This window comes from Amblyomma mixtum, chromosome 3 (genome assembly GCF_055824585.1).
Source record: "Amblyomma mixtum isolate Tamu chromosome 3, ASM5582458v1, whole genome shotgun sequence".
Classification (NCBI taxonomy): Eukaryota; Metazoa; Arthropoda; class Arachnida; order Ixodida; family Ixodidae; genus Amblyomma; species Amblyomma mixtum.
The window spans coordinates 299,962,702-299,982,107 of NC_143014.1; the positions used below are offsets into that span (position 1 = coordinate 299,962,702).

Sequence of the window (19,406 nt, forward strand, 5' to 3'; positions counted from 1 at the left end):
CAAACCACGACAAGAGTATCAGGCTATTCATTTCCCACTGTAACACATTCAAGTATTCCTTCTTTCCATCAGTCATAGAATTATGGAATAAACTGCCGCGCGACTTTGTGACCTCGGTATCTGCTGATAGATTTGTCGCTAAGATTGAAAGCTTGTTTTAGGAACAGGATGCGTCTCTGTAAAAAAAAAACATTTATTGTGGCCAAAAAGCAGTGTACCTTTTGCTGTGAATGCCGCTCGTAGTCTGTTTTCTTAATTAGACATGAATAACGTGTACCTTTTTCTATTAGTCTGTACTGTTTTTATTTTTGTATTTTAGTTACCTTTAGATGTATTGCTTGATTTTATAGTATTGCTAGAGATGTGTGTTTTTTGTTCACGCTCCTGTATGAGCCTGTCAAGGCTTACAGTATTAATAAATATTAATAATAATACTGTCAACTTCTGTGATTCCCGCACATATTAAGATGCCAATAGTATGTGAGTCATCATGCACCTTTTTTTGCAGGAACCATGTGTGTCAGCTTGGCAACAACAAATGACAAAGAGCAGAAAACGCTTCCCCAAGGCGCATTACACGGAATCATTGCCTCTGAAGCAAACTGTGTTTGAAGGTATGTTTTAGAGCGCAGCTCTTTGGCGTCCGTTCCTGGGTTTCGCGTCGTCGTCGACGTTGTCGTCGGCCTCGTAACCAGCTCCGCCCCCCTTTCATCCCCCCAGCTCTAGCAGCGACCGACTGATACCGCTGGATGCCGCTGACGCCGCTAGAGAGTCAAGATAACGTGACTGCATAGAACACCGTCGCCGCCATGCAGAAAGAGGAGGAAAGGGTCCCCCCCCCCCCCCCTGTTCTTGTGTGGCGGATAGGGTGCTCTTCAGTTGCCGACGCGCCGGTTATTTCACGTAGGCCCCGGCACGTCGACGAATACGTGACCACCTTCCCACGGCTAGACCTGGTTCTTAGCGCTGCGGAAGCGAGGGTATCATATTGTTTGTGTCGGCATCGGCGGCGTTGTCCCTGAAACCAACTCCGCAGCTGGGGTTGACTCACTATCGAAAAGGTGAAACAGCTTATTTGCTGCGCTCAAATTTCGCATTAGGAAGTAACGTAATCGTCGGTAATTTTTTTTCTATCAACCGGTCATTCATATCATGAGTAGGACACGGATGTGACGCAGGTGGATATGAAATACTAAGCTTTTAATGGAAAAGAACAGTTGCCAAAATGATCACGGCTCCAAAGCTACACAGCGGCGCCTCACGCCAGCTGCTACGTGCATTGTGATACGGCGAGGCACTGCTCATTGACTGTGCTGCCTGTCGCTATGGAAATAGCGCCTGCCTTCGAAAACAGCAGGTGGCGACAAATGGATCCCAAAACTTTAAGACTTCCCTTCGTGCACTTCGTGAGACTTCGTGAGACTGCACTTCACTTCGTGAGACTGCACTTCGTGCAGACTCAAGCATAAGCCATCTCGAACCAAAATTCGGACGGCCGGTGTCGGTGAAGTACTGCGCAGCACGTCGCATGACCGCAAGCATATAGACCTCAGAACCAGCTTCGCTACGCCGTTGTTAAAATACCATGGACGGCTTTGGAACGCCGTTAACCTTGCGACAGCATTTAAAAAATGCATTAAGGCCTAATGGTGCTCCCTGACTCCTTGGTTCCTCCGACACTTACAAGTCTTTCCGCTTGTGGTACTGCATTGGGTTCACTATGAGGACACACAGTATGACCAGCATTGGCGCACCTGGAAGAGAAAGAAAAACGAACGATTCATTAACCGTCAAGCAATTTTATATTTTTAGAATACGCTCGACGTCGCACTTCAAGGTGGTTTCGGTCTTAATAAAAAAAATGGGAAAATAATTGAAAATAGCGCTAATTGGTAATTCGTTGGCATGAAAACGCCTTAGCTTGACTTTCCTCAAGTCTAATATTTTGTCCCAGACACATTGGGTCGCTGATACACAACTCAATTTGTTTAATTCATGAATTGAACGTTCTAGCGTACAATATAGGATATATGCTTTGCAGTGCAACGCGACTACCTCATTGAAAAAGCGCCAAAATCTTTGCATCGAGTGTAAATATGACGCTATGTTAACACTGGACAACTATATTAAAAATAATTATTCATTGTCAGGTGCACTGGGGTGTTCTGATAACACATTGAGCATTTATTGGCCTGTTGAAATTTTCCATACAGTGATGTTACTATTCCAGCATTCATTTTGCCATCAAAGACGCTTAGAAAAAAAAGGAACATATGTGGTCAACCTTGAAGAAGGGGAATGCTTAAGCCAGGGCGCTTTTAAGAGCTCCATCGCGACAATTGTGTTCGAAGCTTCCTTGATTTAGAACAACCATGTGAACATCAACAGTTTCCAACTTGTTTGCACGCGGCACCTAGATCTACATGATTGCCATGAGGAAGACGCAATCAACACAAAAAAATGAAGTGGGCCAGTGAACGAACGAGTGTTGAAATTGAACCAGAAAAAATGCTCTTTCGGAAGGCATAACGGACCGCACGTCCTGAGAAGGATAATATTGTCACGACCAGAGGAGCCGTGAAGGTAGACGTCAGAAAGAACCCAAGACCGGGAGCCTTCTTTTAATTATCGAGCCAGCTTTCACGACACAGAACAGAACAGCGCGCCACGAGAGCCCACCGCCGCTTCGTCGTCGTCTTCGACTCAGCGCGGAGGCCGCGCGGCGCGTTAGGCGCGTGGCATTATTCCCCCCCGCGAAAGCAAACATCGTCTCGATGTGGAATGGGGTATGTACAGTGAGGGGAGGATGAACAAAGAAAAGGCTGGGGGTGAGGTGAACTATACAGTGCGCGCTAGATGACATGCAGCGAGAGTCAAGTACACACGTGGGGTAAGGGGAAAAGGTACGAAACAGCGTGAACACAGCGCTCAGTCACGCGAAAAGTACGGCTTTAAGCGGACTACATGCACGATTTCAGGCCGTTGACGCTGAGGGCCGGCGACCACAGTTCCATGGGGGACAACTTCGTAGTTGACGCTGTTCAGGCGGCGCAGGACTCTGTACGGGCCAAAATACCTATTTAAAAGCTTTTCGCACAATCCCTTGCGGCGCACTGGTGTCCACACCCACACGTGGTCGCCCAGCTCGTAGTGCACGTCCCTGTGCCGAAGGTTATAGTATCGGGCATCGGCGGATTGCTGGTCCTTGATGTGCAAGCGGGCCAGCTGACAGGCCTGCTCTGCTTGCTCCACGAAGTGGCCAGCTTCAGGGGGAAGCTCTGCGTCGCCGTACGGCAGCATGGCGTCTAGCATCATGCGGACCTCTCTGCCATACACGAGACGGAACGGGGTGAACTGGGTGGTTTCCTGCGTCGCGGTATTATATGCGAAGGTGACGTACGGCAAGACCTCATCCCAGGTTTTGTGTTCAACGTCGACGTACATCGAGATCATGTCCGCCAATGTTTTGTTGAGCCGTTCTGTTAGACCATTGGTTTGGGGATGATACGCTGTTGTTGGTCGATGAGCAGTATGGCTAAGCGCTAAGATGTCACGTAGGAGTCGGGCTGTAAACGCCTTGCCGCGGTCAGTAATGATGGCCGATGGGGCGCCGTGTCTAAGCACGATGTCGTGCATAAAGAAGTGGGCAACTTCGGCGGCAGTACCTCGCGCAAGGGCCTTCGTTTCAGCGTAGCGGGTCAAGTAGTCTGTGGCGACTACGATCCACTTGTGGCCGGAAGACGAGAGAGGAAATGACCCAGGAGGTCCATGCCGACTTTGTCGAATGGTATTTGTGGCGGCTCGATGCACTGAAGCAGTCCAGGAGGCTTGAGCGCGGGTTTTTTTCGCCGCTGGCATTGCCGGCATGTCCGGACATAATGCTTGACACTTGAAGTTAGGTTGGGCCAGTAATAGTTCTGCCGGATTCGGGATAAGGTGCGGGTAACTCCAAGGTGGCCGGAAGTCGGTTCATCATGGCAGGCAAGGAGGACTTCATCCCGCAGATCAGACGGTATGACGAGCAGGTAAGTTGTCGGACTTGAAGTAGAGTTCTTTTTATAAAGCACCCCTCTCCGCAGGCAGAATGACGATAGTCCACGAGCTAGGTTTCGTGGTATTTCAGAGCACCCACCTTCGAGATGTTCGATGAGCAGACGGAGCTCGGCGTCGGCACGCTGTCTGGAAACGAGCTCAGATGAGCTGACCGCTCCAAGGAAGCTATCATTGTCGGTGGTGTCTTGCGGAGGAGGTTCGACGGGAGCGCGTGACAAGGTATCAGCGTCGGTGTGTTTCCGGCCTGACTTGTAGGTGACGGTGAAATCGAATTCCTGCAGGCGTAATGCCCAACGTGCTAAGCGGCCGCAAGGGTCCTTTAAATTTTTCAGCCAGCACAGCGAGTGGTGGTCGGTGACGATACGAAACGGTCTGCCATAGAGGTATGGGCGGAACTTGGCGGCGGCCCAGACTACCGCTAAACTTCTTTTTCCGTGGTAGAGTAGTTCAACTCAGCACGCGACAGTGCGCGGCTGGCGTAGGCAATTACTTTGTCGACACCGTTTTGCCGCTGAACTAGAACGGCGCCAAGACCAACGTTGCTCGCATCCGTGTGCACCTCCGTATCGGCATCTTCGTCGAAATGTGCCAGGATGGGCGGTGATTAGAGTAGGCGTCGTAATTCGTCGAAGGCAGTCTGTTGTTCGTTGCCCCAGGAAAATGATGTGTCATCACGGGTTAGGAGCGTCAGAGGGCTGGCGAGCTGGGCGAAGTTTCTAATGAAGCGGCGATAATAGGAGCACAGGCCTAGAAAACGTCGGACTGCTTTTTTGTGGGAGGGGACCGGAAAGGCAGGAACGGCAGCAAGCTTCTCTGGGTCAGCGCGGATTCCGTCAGCCCTAATGACGTGCCCGAGGAACTTCAATTCGGTGAACCCAAAGTGGCATTTTTCTGGTTTGAGGGAGAGGTTGGCGGATCGAACGGCTTTGAGGACAGTCCTGAGGCGGTGCAGATGTTCCGTGAACGTTGCGGAAAAAATGATGACATCATCAAGATAAACAAGACAGGTCTGCCACTTCAAACCGGTGAGAACGGTGTCCATCATTCTTTGGAACGTGGCAGGAGCACAGCAGAGCCCGAATGGGAGGACGCGAAATTCATACAGTCCGTCCGGTGTAATGAAGGCGGTTTTCTCACGGTCCCTCTCATCAACTTCTATCTGCCAATAACCACTTCTGAGGTCGACCGAAGAGAAGTACTTGGCTTGACGAAGTCGGTCGAGGGAGTCGTCGATACGCGGGAGCGGGTACACGTCTTTCTTGGTCACACTGTTCAGCTTCCTGTAGTCGACGCAGAACCGTAGTGTCCCGTCTTTCTTTTTCACGAGGACGACAGGAGACGACCACGGACTGCTTGACGGTTGGATGACGCCGTCTGTGAGCATCTCTTCGACCTGTGTTTGAATAGCATCTCGCTCACGAGGGGACACACGATAGGGCTGCTGATGGATGGGTCGGGCTCCTTCATGCGTGATAATGCGGTGTTTAACTATCGACGTTTGGCGCACTTTGGACGCCGACGTGAAACACGCACCAAACTCCCGCAAGAGGTCCTGGAGTTGCCTCTTTTCAGTGGGTGGAAGGCCAGGATTTATGTCTACGCTGGTGACCGCTTCGGCGTCAGCTCCAGGTGTGTCCTCCTCACAAGCAAAGCATTCGGCCACTTCCTGAACATGGTTAACGTAAGCAATGGCTGTGCCACGGAACCGATGTTGATGTTCATTGCAGAAGTTGGTGACAAGGACCTCGTACAACCGTCATGAAAGGATCCAAGGCCCCGTGCCACCGCAACCCCCTTAGTGAGTACGAGGGAGACATTAGGCTCGATAACCCGGAGTCCCCTATGTGGCTCGTCGCAGGTAACTCTCGTGAGAATGCTGGCACGTGGTGGCACCGTAACGTTATCGTCGGCGACTCGCAGGGCGGACCGAGAACCCTGGTGCGCAGGTTCTTCTGTGGCCATTGCTGTAGAAAACGTCACCAAGCGGTTCGGGAGGTGTATGATCGCACCGTGCTCGCGAAGAAAGTCGATGCTAAGGATGACATCGCGAGAACATTCGCGGAGAACGAGAAAAGTGGCAACGAATGTGCAGCCTCGAACCGTAACCCGGGCCGCACACATGCCGAGTGGTGCGACAAGATGTCCGCCTGCCGTGCGTATGTCGGGACCGTCCCAGGGTGTCGTCACTTTTTTCAGAGCCGTCGCAAGCCGTCCGCTAAGGATAGAGTAATCTGCGCCCGTGTCAACCAACGCGCTGACCTCCTTTGTGTCGACGAGAACAGGGATATCCAAGAAGACCCTGCCTTCAGCACGGCCCGTCGATGGCTGTTGTGGAGGATTCAGTCGGTGCGGCGGCGGAACCTGGTCGGCGACTGGGGTTGCGCTGTCGGAGCGATTCAAGCGGCGCGTTGGGGGAAACTCTTCGGCGATGCGGCGTCGGGGCGACTGGGTCGGTGCGGCGGCGGTGCGGCGCGTTAGGCGGTGCCACGCGCCTAACGCGCCGCGCGGCCTCCGCGCTGAGTCGAAGACGACGACGAAGCGGCGGTGGGCAGTGGCGTCGCCATGAGTGGAGTGGTAGTTGAAGGCGCGCTGACAATAGGAAGGGCCTCGGGGGACAGGCCGCGGATCCTCCGGCTGGCACGATGGACAGGGGTGGTCACAAGAGGCGGACGCGTCGAGTCGTCCTCAGGAGTAGGGAGCATACCCCGCACCTCCACCAGTGTCACGACCAGAGGAGCCGTGAAGGTAGACGTCAGAAAGAACCCAAGACCGGGAGCCTTCTTTTAATTATCGAGCCAGCTTCCACGACACAGAACAGAACAGCGCGCCACGAGAGCTCACCGCCGCTTCGTCGTCGTCTTCGACTCAGCGCGGAGGCCGCGCGGCGCGTTAGGCGCGTGGCAATATAATGAAGCTTTGATTGAACATGTAGTAAAGTAACGCACAAAATTGTTAATGTGGCTGCGAGAAGTGTTTTTTCTCCATGAACCGAGACGCAGACACAGGAAAAAAAATATTCACGCCTTAAAACGGGCACCAGATTTTTCACATGCAACGAAAAGGAGAAGCATGAAAACAAGAGTTGCAAAGAGAGACGGAGAAAACAGTAAACAGTTACATGGAACGTAATCCAAAGGGGTTAAATCTACGACTGCCTAATATACCTCTTGAACGTGCACAGGGAAAACACAGAGGAATGAAGCAGACGAGTGATGTCCACGATGCCCAAGGAATAGTAGTTATAATTTGAATAACAAATGCTTTAACTCCTATCTGCTGCTACAGTAAAACCATATTGTCGTTCTTGCCGCTTGTCTGAAGGAAATAAGATGATTGACATATTTCATAATTGTGTTACTGATTACTAGACACCCACTAATTGAATGCCAGATCAGCTAAATGCTCAAAATCAAAATTTGGTGAGTATAAAAAAAGTAGCTCTTGGTAGTTTCTAGGAGAAAATATCTGCAATGCAAAAACTATTCCAAGCTTTGAATGCAGACCCTCGAAAGCCTGCAGGTATGCTTGATGACGACTCCTGAAGCGCGCTAACAAAATAAAAATGCCAACAATGGCGCGCCATCTTGGAATCATCTCGAGTAGTCGAGTATGCGTAGTAGGCGCTCGTGCTGAGGCGGTTACTTCAGGAGTAGCGCGAAAGTTTAGGAAGCAAGCTGAGTGATCGCGACGTCATAGTTTGGAGAGATTCGCTTTTTATGCTCGAGCGTCGGAGACCAGTCGCACACTCACCCCAGGCTCCGAAGGCGGCCTTGAGCACCAGGTTGGGCACGTAGGTTCCGAGGACACGCACGAAGCGCAGGTACTGCAGGAGGGCCTCCACGAAGGTCCACGCGAAGGAGACCAGCAGGAAGTAGTGCAGCGCGGCTCCCACGCACGTGCACGACGCGAGGCTGGCGCGGCGCTTGGGCACCGCCGCCAGCGCCACGAACGACGCGAGGGCCCCGAGCAGTGAGAGGCACAGGTTGAACAGGATCTGGTGGCCCGTGCCTTTGCGCCACTTCCTGGGATCGAAGGTAGCATTGTGGTGTTGGGACGGAAAAGAAAGTTTAAAAACTACCTTGTGCATCTTGCGCCTAGCAATGCCTTTGTTTTTAGGCGAACTGTGCGTAATGATTGGTTTGGTTTAAGGGGGTTTAACGTCCCAAAAGCGACTCAGGCTATGAGAGACGCCGTAGTGAAGGGCTCCCGAAATTTCGACAACCTGGGGCTCTTTAACGTGCACTGACATCGCAGAGCACACGGGCCTTTAGAATATTGCCTTCATCGAAATTCGGCCGACGCGGCCGGAATCGAACCCGCGTCTTTCGGGCCAACAGCCGAGCGCAGTAACGACTGAGCCACCGTGGCGGAGCCTATGGGTAATGAAACCGCTCTATTAATACGGAGTGGCTGTACCTCAAAAGGTACCGCTACGTCTGTAAGGTAAGCTGGTGGAGATAGGCGGTTCAGGCAAGTATACTGTAGAAGAGCGTAAGTACCTAAAAATGCCAATTAAGCGGCCATTTCGACATCTGTTTATGCTTGCACTTGGCGAGCTCATCTCTGATACGCTGAAAGTAGCCGAAACTAATATTCGCCGATGTTGTGGGCCACAGAAGAGTGTACGTACTCCTATGGTCTCTCGCAGCCGCAGGAACTGGTTGTTACAGCCCATGGGTTCATGCAACGCAGCAGCAAGTGCTTCTTTTCTCCCCATCTTAGAAGTCTATAGTTCTTTGTCTGCACCGCAGCGGTGGCCTAGTCGTTTGAGTGTCCGCCTCGCATGCCGGAGGTGCGGGGTTCAATCCCCAGTCTCGCCGGGTACCTCCCGGGCATACAATGGGCACAAGCTTTCCCCTGCCTGGCGCTCGATTTCTTTAGGGTGAAATGCTTGAAATATGGGTCTCTGACCCCACCTTGAGTGTAAGAAGAAACCTTCTGCCCCGGCGCTCTTTGGCCACAGATGCCCTAGTGCCATAAAAATTCATAATGGTGGTCGTAGCTGTTTGCCGACAATATGCTACTGCTTCAGGAGCGCTTAGGTTTGTTGTTTTCTTTAGGGAGAATAAGTCTTCTGGGGAGTTTTGCTTCTTGGCCCGTATACTTGATGGATTTTTTACGTGTCAAAGATGTACTATAGGCTCTGAGGTGCGCAGTATTTGAAGTAACACAGAGGACAAATTGCAGTTGGCCTGCGTCGATAGACTGCGGCGATCCAATGACCAAGAGGCCACTTACTATAATTGATGTTACTTAAGAACATTAATTAGATTTAGTTGTCCTCCGTGTCCCTTAAGGACCTCGTATAAATTGCAACCACCTCACAGAATTCTTCAAAGTGGACATATATTTGAGTGCACGAGCCCACTTTGCATTCTCCACACATGGAAATGTGGTTGTCACACCTACGTTGGCAAACACCCTGAGGCTTTCCCCTCCTTTGTTCACTTTCTGTCTGTTAAGGAACCATCCGCTTGCCGTCGCTCTAGCTTGACCTACTGGTTATGTTAATTAAAATTCGATGGAAAAATTCACCGCGCAGCAAAACCGTAATTTAGAGAACACAGACGGCACTCGCTCTGTAGTCGGCAGAGCTTAGTCTTGCTGAAAAATAAGAAATTCATCAGGCTGTCCGCACCAGCTTCACAAAAGTTACCGTTGGAAGTTTTATTTATTCACTGTGGACCTCAGGGGCCGCTAACAGGGATATTGCATCAGATAAAATACACTAAAATATAAAATCTGTATTCGCAATTTCTATATGCATATATAACAAACAATCCTGGACAGAATCGTTTTTGAACGAAAACCAGTTTATGAAGGAAATTTTTTCATATATTATAAGATTTTAAATTAACAAACAATATATATGCAGGCCTCCTATCGGCAGGGTTCAATTTTTTTGCTATTACCTTTTTTTTGCTTAAAGCGTTCCCCATTGGTTTTCCATGGCACCCTTAGATACACGACTCGAGTGGTAGAAACTCTAGAAGAATTATTTTGGTAGGCATCGAAAGAATAGACCATTACCCCCAATATTTTCATAAAAATATCTTAAAATATTAAAATATTCAAAATTTTTGCCCAAGAATGTTTGACTTGTGGGCGTTATTTAAAAAGAAAATGCCTTGCAGTGCGCAGCTAAACATAGGTCCAACATCCCAACATTCTAATTATCAAACAAGTATAACCCGCGTACTGTGCACCGCAATTTTTGCAAAGCATTCTGTAAACAATGCGTACATCCGCCAAAAAGCAGTGAAAGCAAAATAATATATTAGTATCTCGGAGCCCTGCGCGAGTGTCTTATTCATCGTGGTAGTAGTAGCTACGGATAAAAACGTAGGAAGGGAGTGCTCGCTGCCTCAATCAGTCTTGAGCAACCTTTTTTGAGGTTTCCGGGTTCTTCAAAATGTGTTGTTTATAATTTTGACCCATAATCTTCAAAGCCACGTCAGATTGCTTCCTATTTTTTACACAATTTTTTGCTCGTACTGCCATTTCGATTTGGTCGTTGTAGCCATTCTTGATAACGATTGTCTAAGTTCAGCCTCAATGCGAATGGAATACTTAATACACAAATGAACTAGGCCCACTATACTAGAGTACACAAATTTTAAAAAATAGCTATCAGACTATATAAACGCGCACAAAATCGCTTTAATGCTTATCGGAACTAATTCCCAATTTGATCGCAACAAAATAATGCGCTGAAAATGTTTCTCTTGATCATCGCTATTTCTGGTAAAACATAAGGGCGAAGAAAGTTCTTATTTTTTTCACACAATTATAATGCAACGTGGTTTGGTAGTTCGAGTTTCAGTGTAGCTTGGGGATAACTCTAAAAAATTTTGGCCAAAGTTGACGATGAGAATTTTTCGCCATTTCTACTTTCTAACATTTCAAGTTTTAAAATTTGTGGGATGTTTCAGTTTTTCTAGGAAGGGACGTCAGCGAAGGCTTGGTTGGCGCTTAATTTGAACTGAAATAAAACGGCTTCTCTCACTTTATAGCTATGTTTGATGAACTGAAGCAGTGGAATTGGATACTGATTGAATGAGAAAAGTATCAAGTTTAAGGAAGCTTTCTAAAATCGTTTACAGATGCCAAATTTTTTTTTCGTAACGAGTTGCATATTTCGGGAGCCAAGACTACGCTTTTACATTGGTAATTATAAATACCAAAACATTGAATTTGCGTCTGGGAAGATATATGTTAGTGTGACGTACACATATTTTTGTGGGTGTGTGTGACAAACGCTTACTTTTTCTTCCCTAAATAATCGAAGGAGAAAATTTTTGAAGTCACTTAAGAGCTGTTCACCGCTTCTATTCACCGCTTCTGTTCACCGCTTCTTCGCAAAAGTAAAATTGTTCCTTTTTGAAGACTCCAAGAAATTTCTAGAAAAATACAAGTCATTGCAAAAATAGTCCAGAGGCCACCATGACTGCCATTTTAATAGAGCAAAAAAAAGAACAGGGTGTTTAGTATGCAGCTGCGTACGCAAATCAGCGAGAAGCATTCGTTTCAGATGCATTTCTAGGGTTCAGTTCCCAGAGACCCCTTCGTCGAACTGACCTCTATATCTATTTACAGACCATCTCAAAGTATTCCTTCAACAAATTATGCTCTTGCCACTTGTTTTCATGCGTTAGGTCGATCTATTCTGCGGTGGATCTTTTATATAGGCTGAGCTATACGTACAAGATGCAGCAATATGCAAGTGTCATAAAGATGAGGAAATAATATACCTACTTGAAAAAAACGTAGGTGAGAACTACCATGAGAAGGCCACTGGCAGAGATAGCGACTCCTATCAACGTCAGATAGCTGAGGATAGCATCATGGAAATTTCCGGCGTGACTGTTCCTGCGGTTGTATTTCTGAAAGAAAAGTAATTTACGGAGTTAATGAGCAACCGCTTCGTAAAGAGGGGTCCAGCTTGTGATTGTTCAGTGCCAAAGTTTGACTGTTTTCTTACACACTTCTTGAACTAAGGCGAGCTAGATTATGGTTCTAAACCGTTCTATGATGGATCTGGCCCTTAAGTCTTTCCGCCTTGCATTATGAACTTATTTTAGTGGCTACATTCTAGCCTACAAATTGAGGCTTCCGGTAGTAGCTAAATACGTCTTTCTCACAGCTGGAGCGCAAATACTTTGTTGACTGTGAGGAATTGACTCATGTAAGGAATGAGAACGTATTGTTTTGCAGAACTTACAAAAATCACAGCGAAGCTTGTTAAATGCGTGCAGTTGCAGAGGTGGTACCCGTTCACGTTCCCACGGTACTGACATCCGTCCCCGGACCATGAACCAAGGTTTCCGTTTTCCTTGACGTCCCAGAATACGCATTCAATATCTTCTGGGACAATATCCTGGAAAAGAGGTCCCAACGTCAGTATTTCCCTGCGTTCGCGCATCGAAGGTTCCCGACGAAGTGTTTCCTATATTGCTACGTTTAAATAGTGAAGTGCCCACATTCAGTTTGGAAACCAGGAAAAAAATTTCTGGCGCTGTCCCAGTGAGTCACCACTCACCGCCCGTGATACTACCTCTGGACCGAAGCGCATTACTATAACCATTCTGTGGTCTTTTTCTGACTCCAGGTTGGCGTCCAAGACAGCATGTAGAAGCCCAGCAAAAGCATTGCCTTGTGTGCTCTTCGTTACAAAAGTGCGCGTTGGTTTTCATTTGGTTACATATTATTGGTAAACTTTACAACATTTAAATAAAAACTCAAACTTTATTGAGCTCGTGCGTTAAGACTTCAAAACGTTCTCTGCTGATATGAGCCAACACAGAAACAAATGGTGATAGCTGAACTGATACTCATTTGAATGACAGTAAACAGAAACCGATTCCCTACAGTTGACTTGAATTCCAGGTAATTGCGTTCGGCAATAATTTCCCTACAACTTACTCTTTTTTCCTTGGAATGCCGAACAAAAATCTGATAAGTAGTGTTAAAAGCAGAAGGTTTCAGCAAAAATATGAAATATTCACTGAAAGCATTTAAAATTGTGCAAAGATGAAGAAAACGTCCCAGCCAAGTGTCAAGAATCGATTTGAATAAGTGAATTGTACTTTTCGTGCTTTTAGCGCAATAAGGACTCACTTCAACTAACATAACTTTGCAGTTAAACCTCTAGGCCTGTGCTACGGACCTAATAAAATGGAGCTGAAACTCTTTGTAGAAAGCTGCGATTATGAACTACTCACCACTAATACGTTTTGGCAGAGCCTTCATTGTGAGTATTTAAGCAGTACCACGTAGGCTTGAAGCAGGGGAATGTATGATTGTAGCAAGTTAATGCCGTGCTGTAATATTGTGTTGACGAACGTGTTACTTCTTCAAGAATGCTGGAAAGAGGGTATTTCCTAGAAAATTTGGTGGTTTCGGTTCTATATGTCTGTGCCAGCGAAAGGTGCGCATACGTAGTTGGATTCATTATGCTTGATGTTTCAGGAAGGTTAGAATATATAGAGGACGGAGTATTTTATTGCTTTTTACTTGAACCAGTAACTTGTAGCCTTCTGACAGCGTTGGCGTTCAAATTCCACTTGACACAACCTATCGGGTGAGTTCAATTGATTCTCAATTGCCACTTTATATTATGTTTAAACATAGACGCGGTGGCCAATTTGCATAGTAGCGTAGTAGACCTCAGCACGGGGTCAGTTTATTACAAAAGGTTTTAATGAACAAAAAAAGGCATTCTTTAAAACGCCTGTAGTAAGCAAGCATGATGGTTGCGTCCGTTTGTAAATACCGTGTGATTAACTGAAAATGAGGAGAATATGCAAATTATTGTGACACATCACCATAGACAAACCAAAAGACCGTAAAAGGCGGAACCATGAAAAAGGGCCATTTTTTTTCATCGGAACCTTCCAGAATAAGAACAAAGTAAAGAGACCTCGCCGTAGTCTCAACACCGTAATAATACCGCAGGTAAAGTACGTGCTATTGACAATGAAGCATAGCTTTAACTTTTGATTACTGCACATAAATGTACTAAAACAGCTTATTCAACGGTACCCTGCGTCCTGGGGGCACAACCTGATATCAAGCTGCATTGCATGACATTTTGTTCTCTTTATCAACAAAGTTGTACCGCCAACTATATCTCTAATAACAGCCAGCGTTCAATGCGTATCACTTTTTTTTATAAATAAATCGGTGCACTGTGCATGGATGCCCCTTAAAGCATATTGTTGGTTACTCTAAAGAACATTTTCACATGAGCGCCGCCATATCTTCGTCATACCCGAGCAAAAGTTCGGCCTGCTAGCGTATTTCAAGACATTGAGGTCCCGTGCATGTACGCACAATAGTTTGCAGTCATAGGTGCAGCAGTTCTTCCCTTATCAGTTTTCTGCATACTCTCTGATATGGCCCTCTAGGCCTGCATAAAGTTTCACGTTTCAAAGTTTATTTCAAGCACCACTTTGGTTGTTTGAAGCGACAGAAAGGTAAAAAAAGTTGTCTGATGAAGTGTCACCCCCTTTCCCCTCTTGCACTCACAATAGTGGAGAATTTTTACAGAGAATTCATAAACTTAGTCATCCAAAAGATTTTGGCACAGGAAGAAAATACATTCATAAGCACATGTTAATTTAACACAGATGAGTGCAACAAAACACAACTTTGAAGAAATCATGAAGAAGCGATGTGGCGAAAAGGCATTGCGCATAAATACCCAATATTTGTGCGAAAAAATACTCAACATTGTAAGAAAAAAAGGCAATCATCATGATTATCGGAAGAGAGAAACAAAAGCTCATTTTTATCACGAAAAAGGGGGGAAATGGGAAATACGGGATATATTTTATTTGTCGGAAACAGCCTTGTTTAGGCCAAGGAAAGCCGGTGATCCTTTTGCTGAAATACCGCACAGAAGCACTTTCCTCAGCTATTTCTATAATATCAGGCATTTATTCAAATGATCAGCTATTTGAATATACAGCAATTGCGTGCCATAGTTTTTGCGTAAGTGTTGTTTTTTACCTGTCATGTGTCGAATTTTATGGACGTTATCTCTGAAGAAGAATGTTTGAAAGAACGCAGCCTGATCAGAATTCACTTGATCGCATACGCTTATCACTAGTAGTTTATTCATCATATTCACGATCGGTAATATATAATGTTTCTCAAAGAGTGGAGCAGAATGTGCTCTGTATGGCGAGTTTTCTATTAGCCATATGAATCTTTTCTGTAGCAAAAGGAAGTTTTCAATATTTGTTTTTGTTGTGGTGCCCCACACAAGAATACTGGAGCCGAGAAAACGCTAGAGTATAATACAGTTGCTTTTTACAGCGTTAAGCTCTACTTCTCGCGTTTCGGGTCTCAACGTTATGCGTTACATCGCAAACCGTAACCAAGACGTTGCATAGGTAACCGAGGTGGTTAGGTGATGGAATAAAGTAATAATAGGCGGAAGCATGTGGCCTGAGCAACACAACTCGAAACTAGACTACGTCGATCCGGTATATAAATATCCCTGCCTAGCAGGCGTCAATGTCGGGCCAACTATTCCCTATATTCGTATAAAATTGGTACGCCAATCGTTTGTCGCAGAATGTTCCAGATGGTGTCAAATGATTGAGCGTTTTGTAAAACATAAACTTACTGGTTAAGTCAGAACCTAGCTCACGGCAGGGATTCGAACCGGCGACACTCGTACCCCTGATTCCTAGAATTTAGGTTCAACTATTTGTCGCAGTATTCGCGGTGGTGGCATACGATTTCGCATTTCGTGCACCATAAACGTACTAGTTGGAGTCTAGGTCACGGTGGGGATTCGAACCGGCGACCTATGTTCGGTGTGTTTACACTCGATATTCGATCGCTGCCTCAGCGTTGGGTCATTTTTTATTCATAGAGTTAATAATTGCTTTAGTTTGAAAATACTTCCGTTTGACCGTGAAATACCTGTTCGTATTTTTTCAATATGTGAAGACCAACTGATATTTCTTTGAATTACAAGAAATTTGTGTGAGGCGACTTGGTTTAGTTGTTCACACCAAAATTGTATACTGGCTACACGACTTAAAGGGCAACTGCAGCACATTTTTTAGAATTTCGCGATATTAAAGGATTCAAATGTATATAGGCTGTAGGTAAAGCATGTCAAGTGTTTTTGCACTAGTGTTTCAAATAGTGACGTAATCAACGATTGAATTTCGCGCTTCTCCTCAATACACCGGAAGAGTGCAGGGAAACTCAGCGTGACGTCACGGAAGGTATGATTTCAAATTACCGCTGTCGTCAGCCACAGCCTGCCCTGACTCGTTAGACGCTGCCAAACAACTCTCGGCAGGGTTCGCCTTCGGTGGCGTTGGTTTTTTTCCTTCAAAGTAGGCGTTTGTGCGTTGTAAACGTACCTATACCTTCGATAACGTCATCATGCGCTCCCCACTGGGCGTTGTGCGCTGCGGAGAAGCTTGAAGGGCATCCGGATTTTAATCGGCGATTACTTCACTATTTCAAGTGCTAGCCCAACAAGACTTCGCATGCTTTACCTCCAAGTTTCACGAAATCGACCCCCTTAAGCTCGTTGGTTTCTAAAACCTATACAGTTTCCCTTTAAAGAGAAAGTGACCACCCTCTGGTCGAAAACACTCTCTACCTCTCTTAGAGCGAGCCTCCTCTCCTTCCGCTCCCTCCTCGAGATTTTTCTCTCCCGCGCCTCGTCGAGTAGGCTCCGCAAGGCAAAATCTCCCTTCCTCCTCCGATGTTAGCCGGAGGCGTGGTATCTCGTGGAGTGCGTCACAAGTATACGTCATGGCCCCACCTTGTATAGAATTCTTTTCTTGGTTTTTGCTTGCTACCCGGTCAATTTGAGGGGTGGGGAGAGCGGCTGGTCTCCCAAAGCCCTCTCTATCTTTCTCTTTGGGCCTCCTCGCGGTGTTTCATCGCGTTTTTTTTTCTCTGTCCTTCCTCTCCCCCGTTGCTTGGGTCGTGGACGTAGTCGTCCGGAGCGAAGTGTCTTCCGGAAACCACCACATTCTTTACCGTTGTGAATGAAAGGCCGATGCGTTTGAGCCAGACACGACTCAGCTTATAATCTCCTGGAAATCTGTGCCGGATTGTGGTTCGACTCCAGTCGCTGCGTGCGCATCTAACGACAAAACAGCGTCGTTGCATTTTCTCCCCACACTGAACGATTGAGAGGCGCGCTCGGCTCGACCACCTGAACTTGTTAGCGAGCGCATCCTTTCATACATCTGTTTGTCAACCACAGTTAGCGAGCCACCTTTTTATTTTTTTAGGCCTCCCCATCGTTTCACGACCGGAGGGGGGAAGTCGGTTTTGTTCGAAACACGCGGCGAAGCGCGGACCCGGCAACCGGCCGTTTGCTTTTCTCCATGTGTGTTTGGGTTCTGTGTGTTTGTGTCTTTCCTCCGCTCCTAAGCTGATGTCGTTCATTTTAGTCAAGGCGTAGGCAAGATGCACGAAGGATAAGCGGTGTGTGTGCGGAGCGGTCAAGTGGGCGAGCGAGGGAAAGGCTCTACTGCACAAGTAATTAAAACATTGTTTTGTGGGGCTTGCATGAAAGAAAAAAAACTGAGAAGGGAGCGCGCACGCAGGGCGTCTCGTGACGTGATCACGGCGGGGGCGAACCGACTCACTCAGTTTTACTTTTTTTTACTTTTTTATGGCTAGGGTTCAAGGCTGTCGCCGTACGCTCCCTCCGCAGTTTTTTTTTTGTTGTTCTCCCTTCATGCGGGTTTGTAGGCATGTGCCAAAACAGAAGGCGCTGCGGAAAGCGTTGTGCAGACGACGCGACGCCAAGGCTACGCCCAACCTTCTTCCCTCAGTCAGAACGATGCCCCAATGGAATGCCTCTAGCGAAAGTAGCCCCTATGACGTCAAAGGGGTTCATAGTAGTGGGGCGGGGACATTTTTGTTGAAGGAAAGAACGAGCGGGCTTTGATTTGAATTTTTGCAGCTTTACCGGGCGCGCATTGCTCTAGTATTTTGCAGAGGTTATCTTCGATGCCTCTTCTATGCAGTGGGCTTGTTTTTCAAAAATGTCCGGACCCTGGTCAGTTGCCCTTTAAGTCATGGGCAAATAATAATGTATTTTTTCTTTGTATTCAATTCTGGCTGGTTTATTATAATCCATAGTGATAACTTGAATAGCCAGCTTGTTTGCGTCTCAAGAATTTCTATCTCCGTTCCTAAGAAGAATATGTTGCTTCATCCGCGTACAGTATTATATCAGGTGTAAATGGAACGTCTACTGTATTATTAATATATAATAAAAATAATAATGACCCTAGAATTGACCCCTATGTGGCCTCATATTTCATTTTTCCAAAATCTGATCTGACACGGTTAACCTGCACGTTTTGAAGTCGATTGTTCAAGTGACTTTCGATTAAGTGGGACCCCTATGATTCCATATTCGTAAATTTTTGCACTAAAATATTGAGTTTAGTAGAATCAAATGCCTCTTTGTAGTATAGAAAAATTCCTATTGTGTAAGATTTCTGTTCCACGTTTCCGATTATGTTATGTACTATATTTAGTAATGCTTTTTCAGTAGACTTTTCTTCCTGAAAGCCACATTGCTGTTGAACAATTATAACGTTTTCTTTGCAGAAATTTAGCATGCGGATATTACTTCCTCGCGATTTTCGAAAATATGCGACAAAGTGTTATAATGCAAATTATAATTTACAATACCGGCGAGACAGAATGAGCATTTAAGTCTAGATTGCAAGAAATGCCACGAAACGCACGAGAGACTTGGAAGCTGTTTGGCCAGTTGCAGCAGAAACCTGGTTCAGGCAAATCACCACACTTGTAAGGCTGCTCAGAGAGTCCGTAGTGCTAGGCAGTTCTTGAAAAGCTGCGTCGGAGCGCAGTGATATTCTCTGACCTCCAATGGCACTTAGGCTGCGAAAGTGATGCGTTTTTAAGTACTCCGCAAAATAGAAATGTGCATATAAATTATAATACACAGGGGCGATAAAAAAATACTAACAGAGCGGCGCTTACCTGCTAAGCTTTTCGAATTTCTTTTCATCGCGCTTGCTCGTGAATGGTGACCAAAAGTCGAGAGAGTGGCCTATGATACATACACGGACGAGTCCAGCGTAGTTTTTACCATCCAGGTACAAGCGCGATGAAAACCAAAATACAAGAAAGTGTAGGGGTATAACATTGTTAACCCAAGTAGACGTGCGAAAGCATGTCAGTAGGAAGGTGTGGTTTGATTTTTGGATTTTGACGTCCCAAAGTGACTCTAGCTATGAGGGCGCCGCAGTGGAGGGCTCCGGATAATTTCGACCACCTGGCGTTCTATGACGTGCACTACATGGCACAGAACACGAGCCTGTAAC

The 19,406-nt window shown here is 46.6% G+C and overlaps 1 protein-coding gene across 2 annotated transcripts in view; it reads right to left on the bottom strand.

Annotated features, from left to right (window-relative positions):
- LOC149355353 (uncharacterized) overlaps nucleotides 1-19,406 on the bottom strand; it is a 166,637-nt gene that overhangs the window by 12,886 nt on the left and 134,345 nt on the right. For both annotated transcript variants that reach the window (XM_089583774.1, XM_089583775.1), the window contains exons 24-27: nucleotides 12,275-12,430; nucleotides 11,809-11,936; nucleotides 7,804-8,075; nucleotides 1,685-1,754 (exon numbers count right to left, since the gene is read on the bottom strand). In XM_089583774.1, coding sequence (XP_089439900.1) covers nucleotides 1,685-1,754; nucleotides 7,804-8,075; nucleotides 11,809-11,936; nucleotides 12,275-12,430 — 626 coding nt within the window. The remainder of the gene's footprint in view (nucleotides 1-1,684; nucleotides 1,755-7,803; nucleotides 8,076-11,808; nucleotides 11,937-12,274; nucleotides 12,431-19,406) is intronic.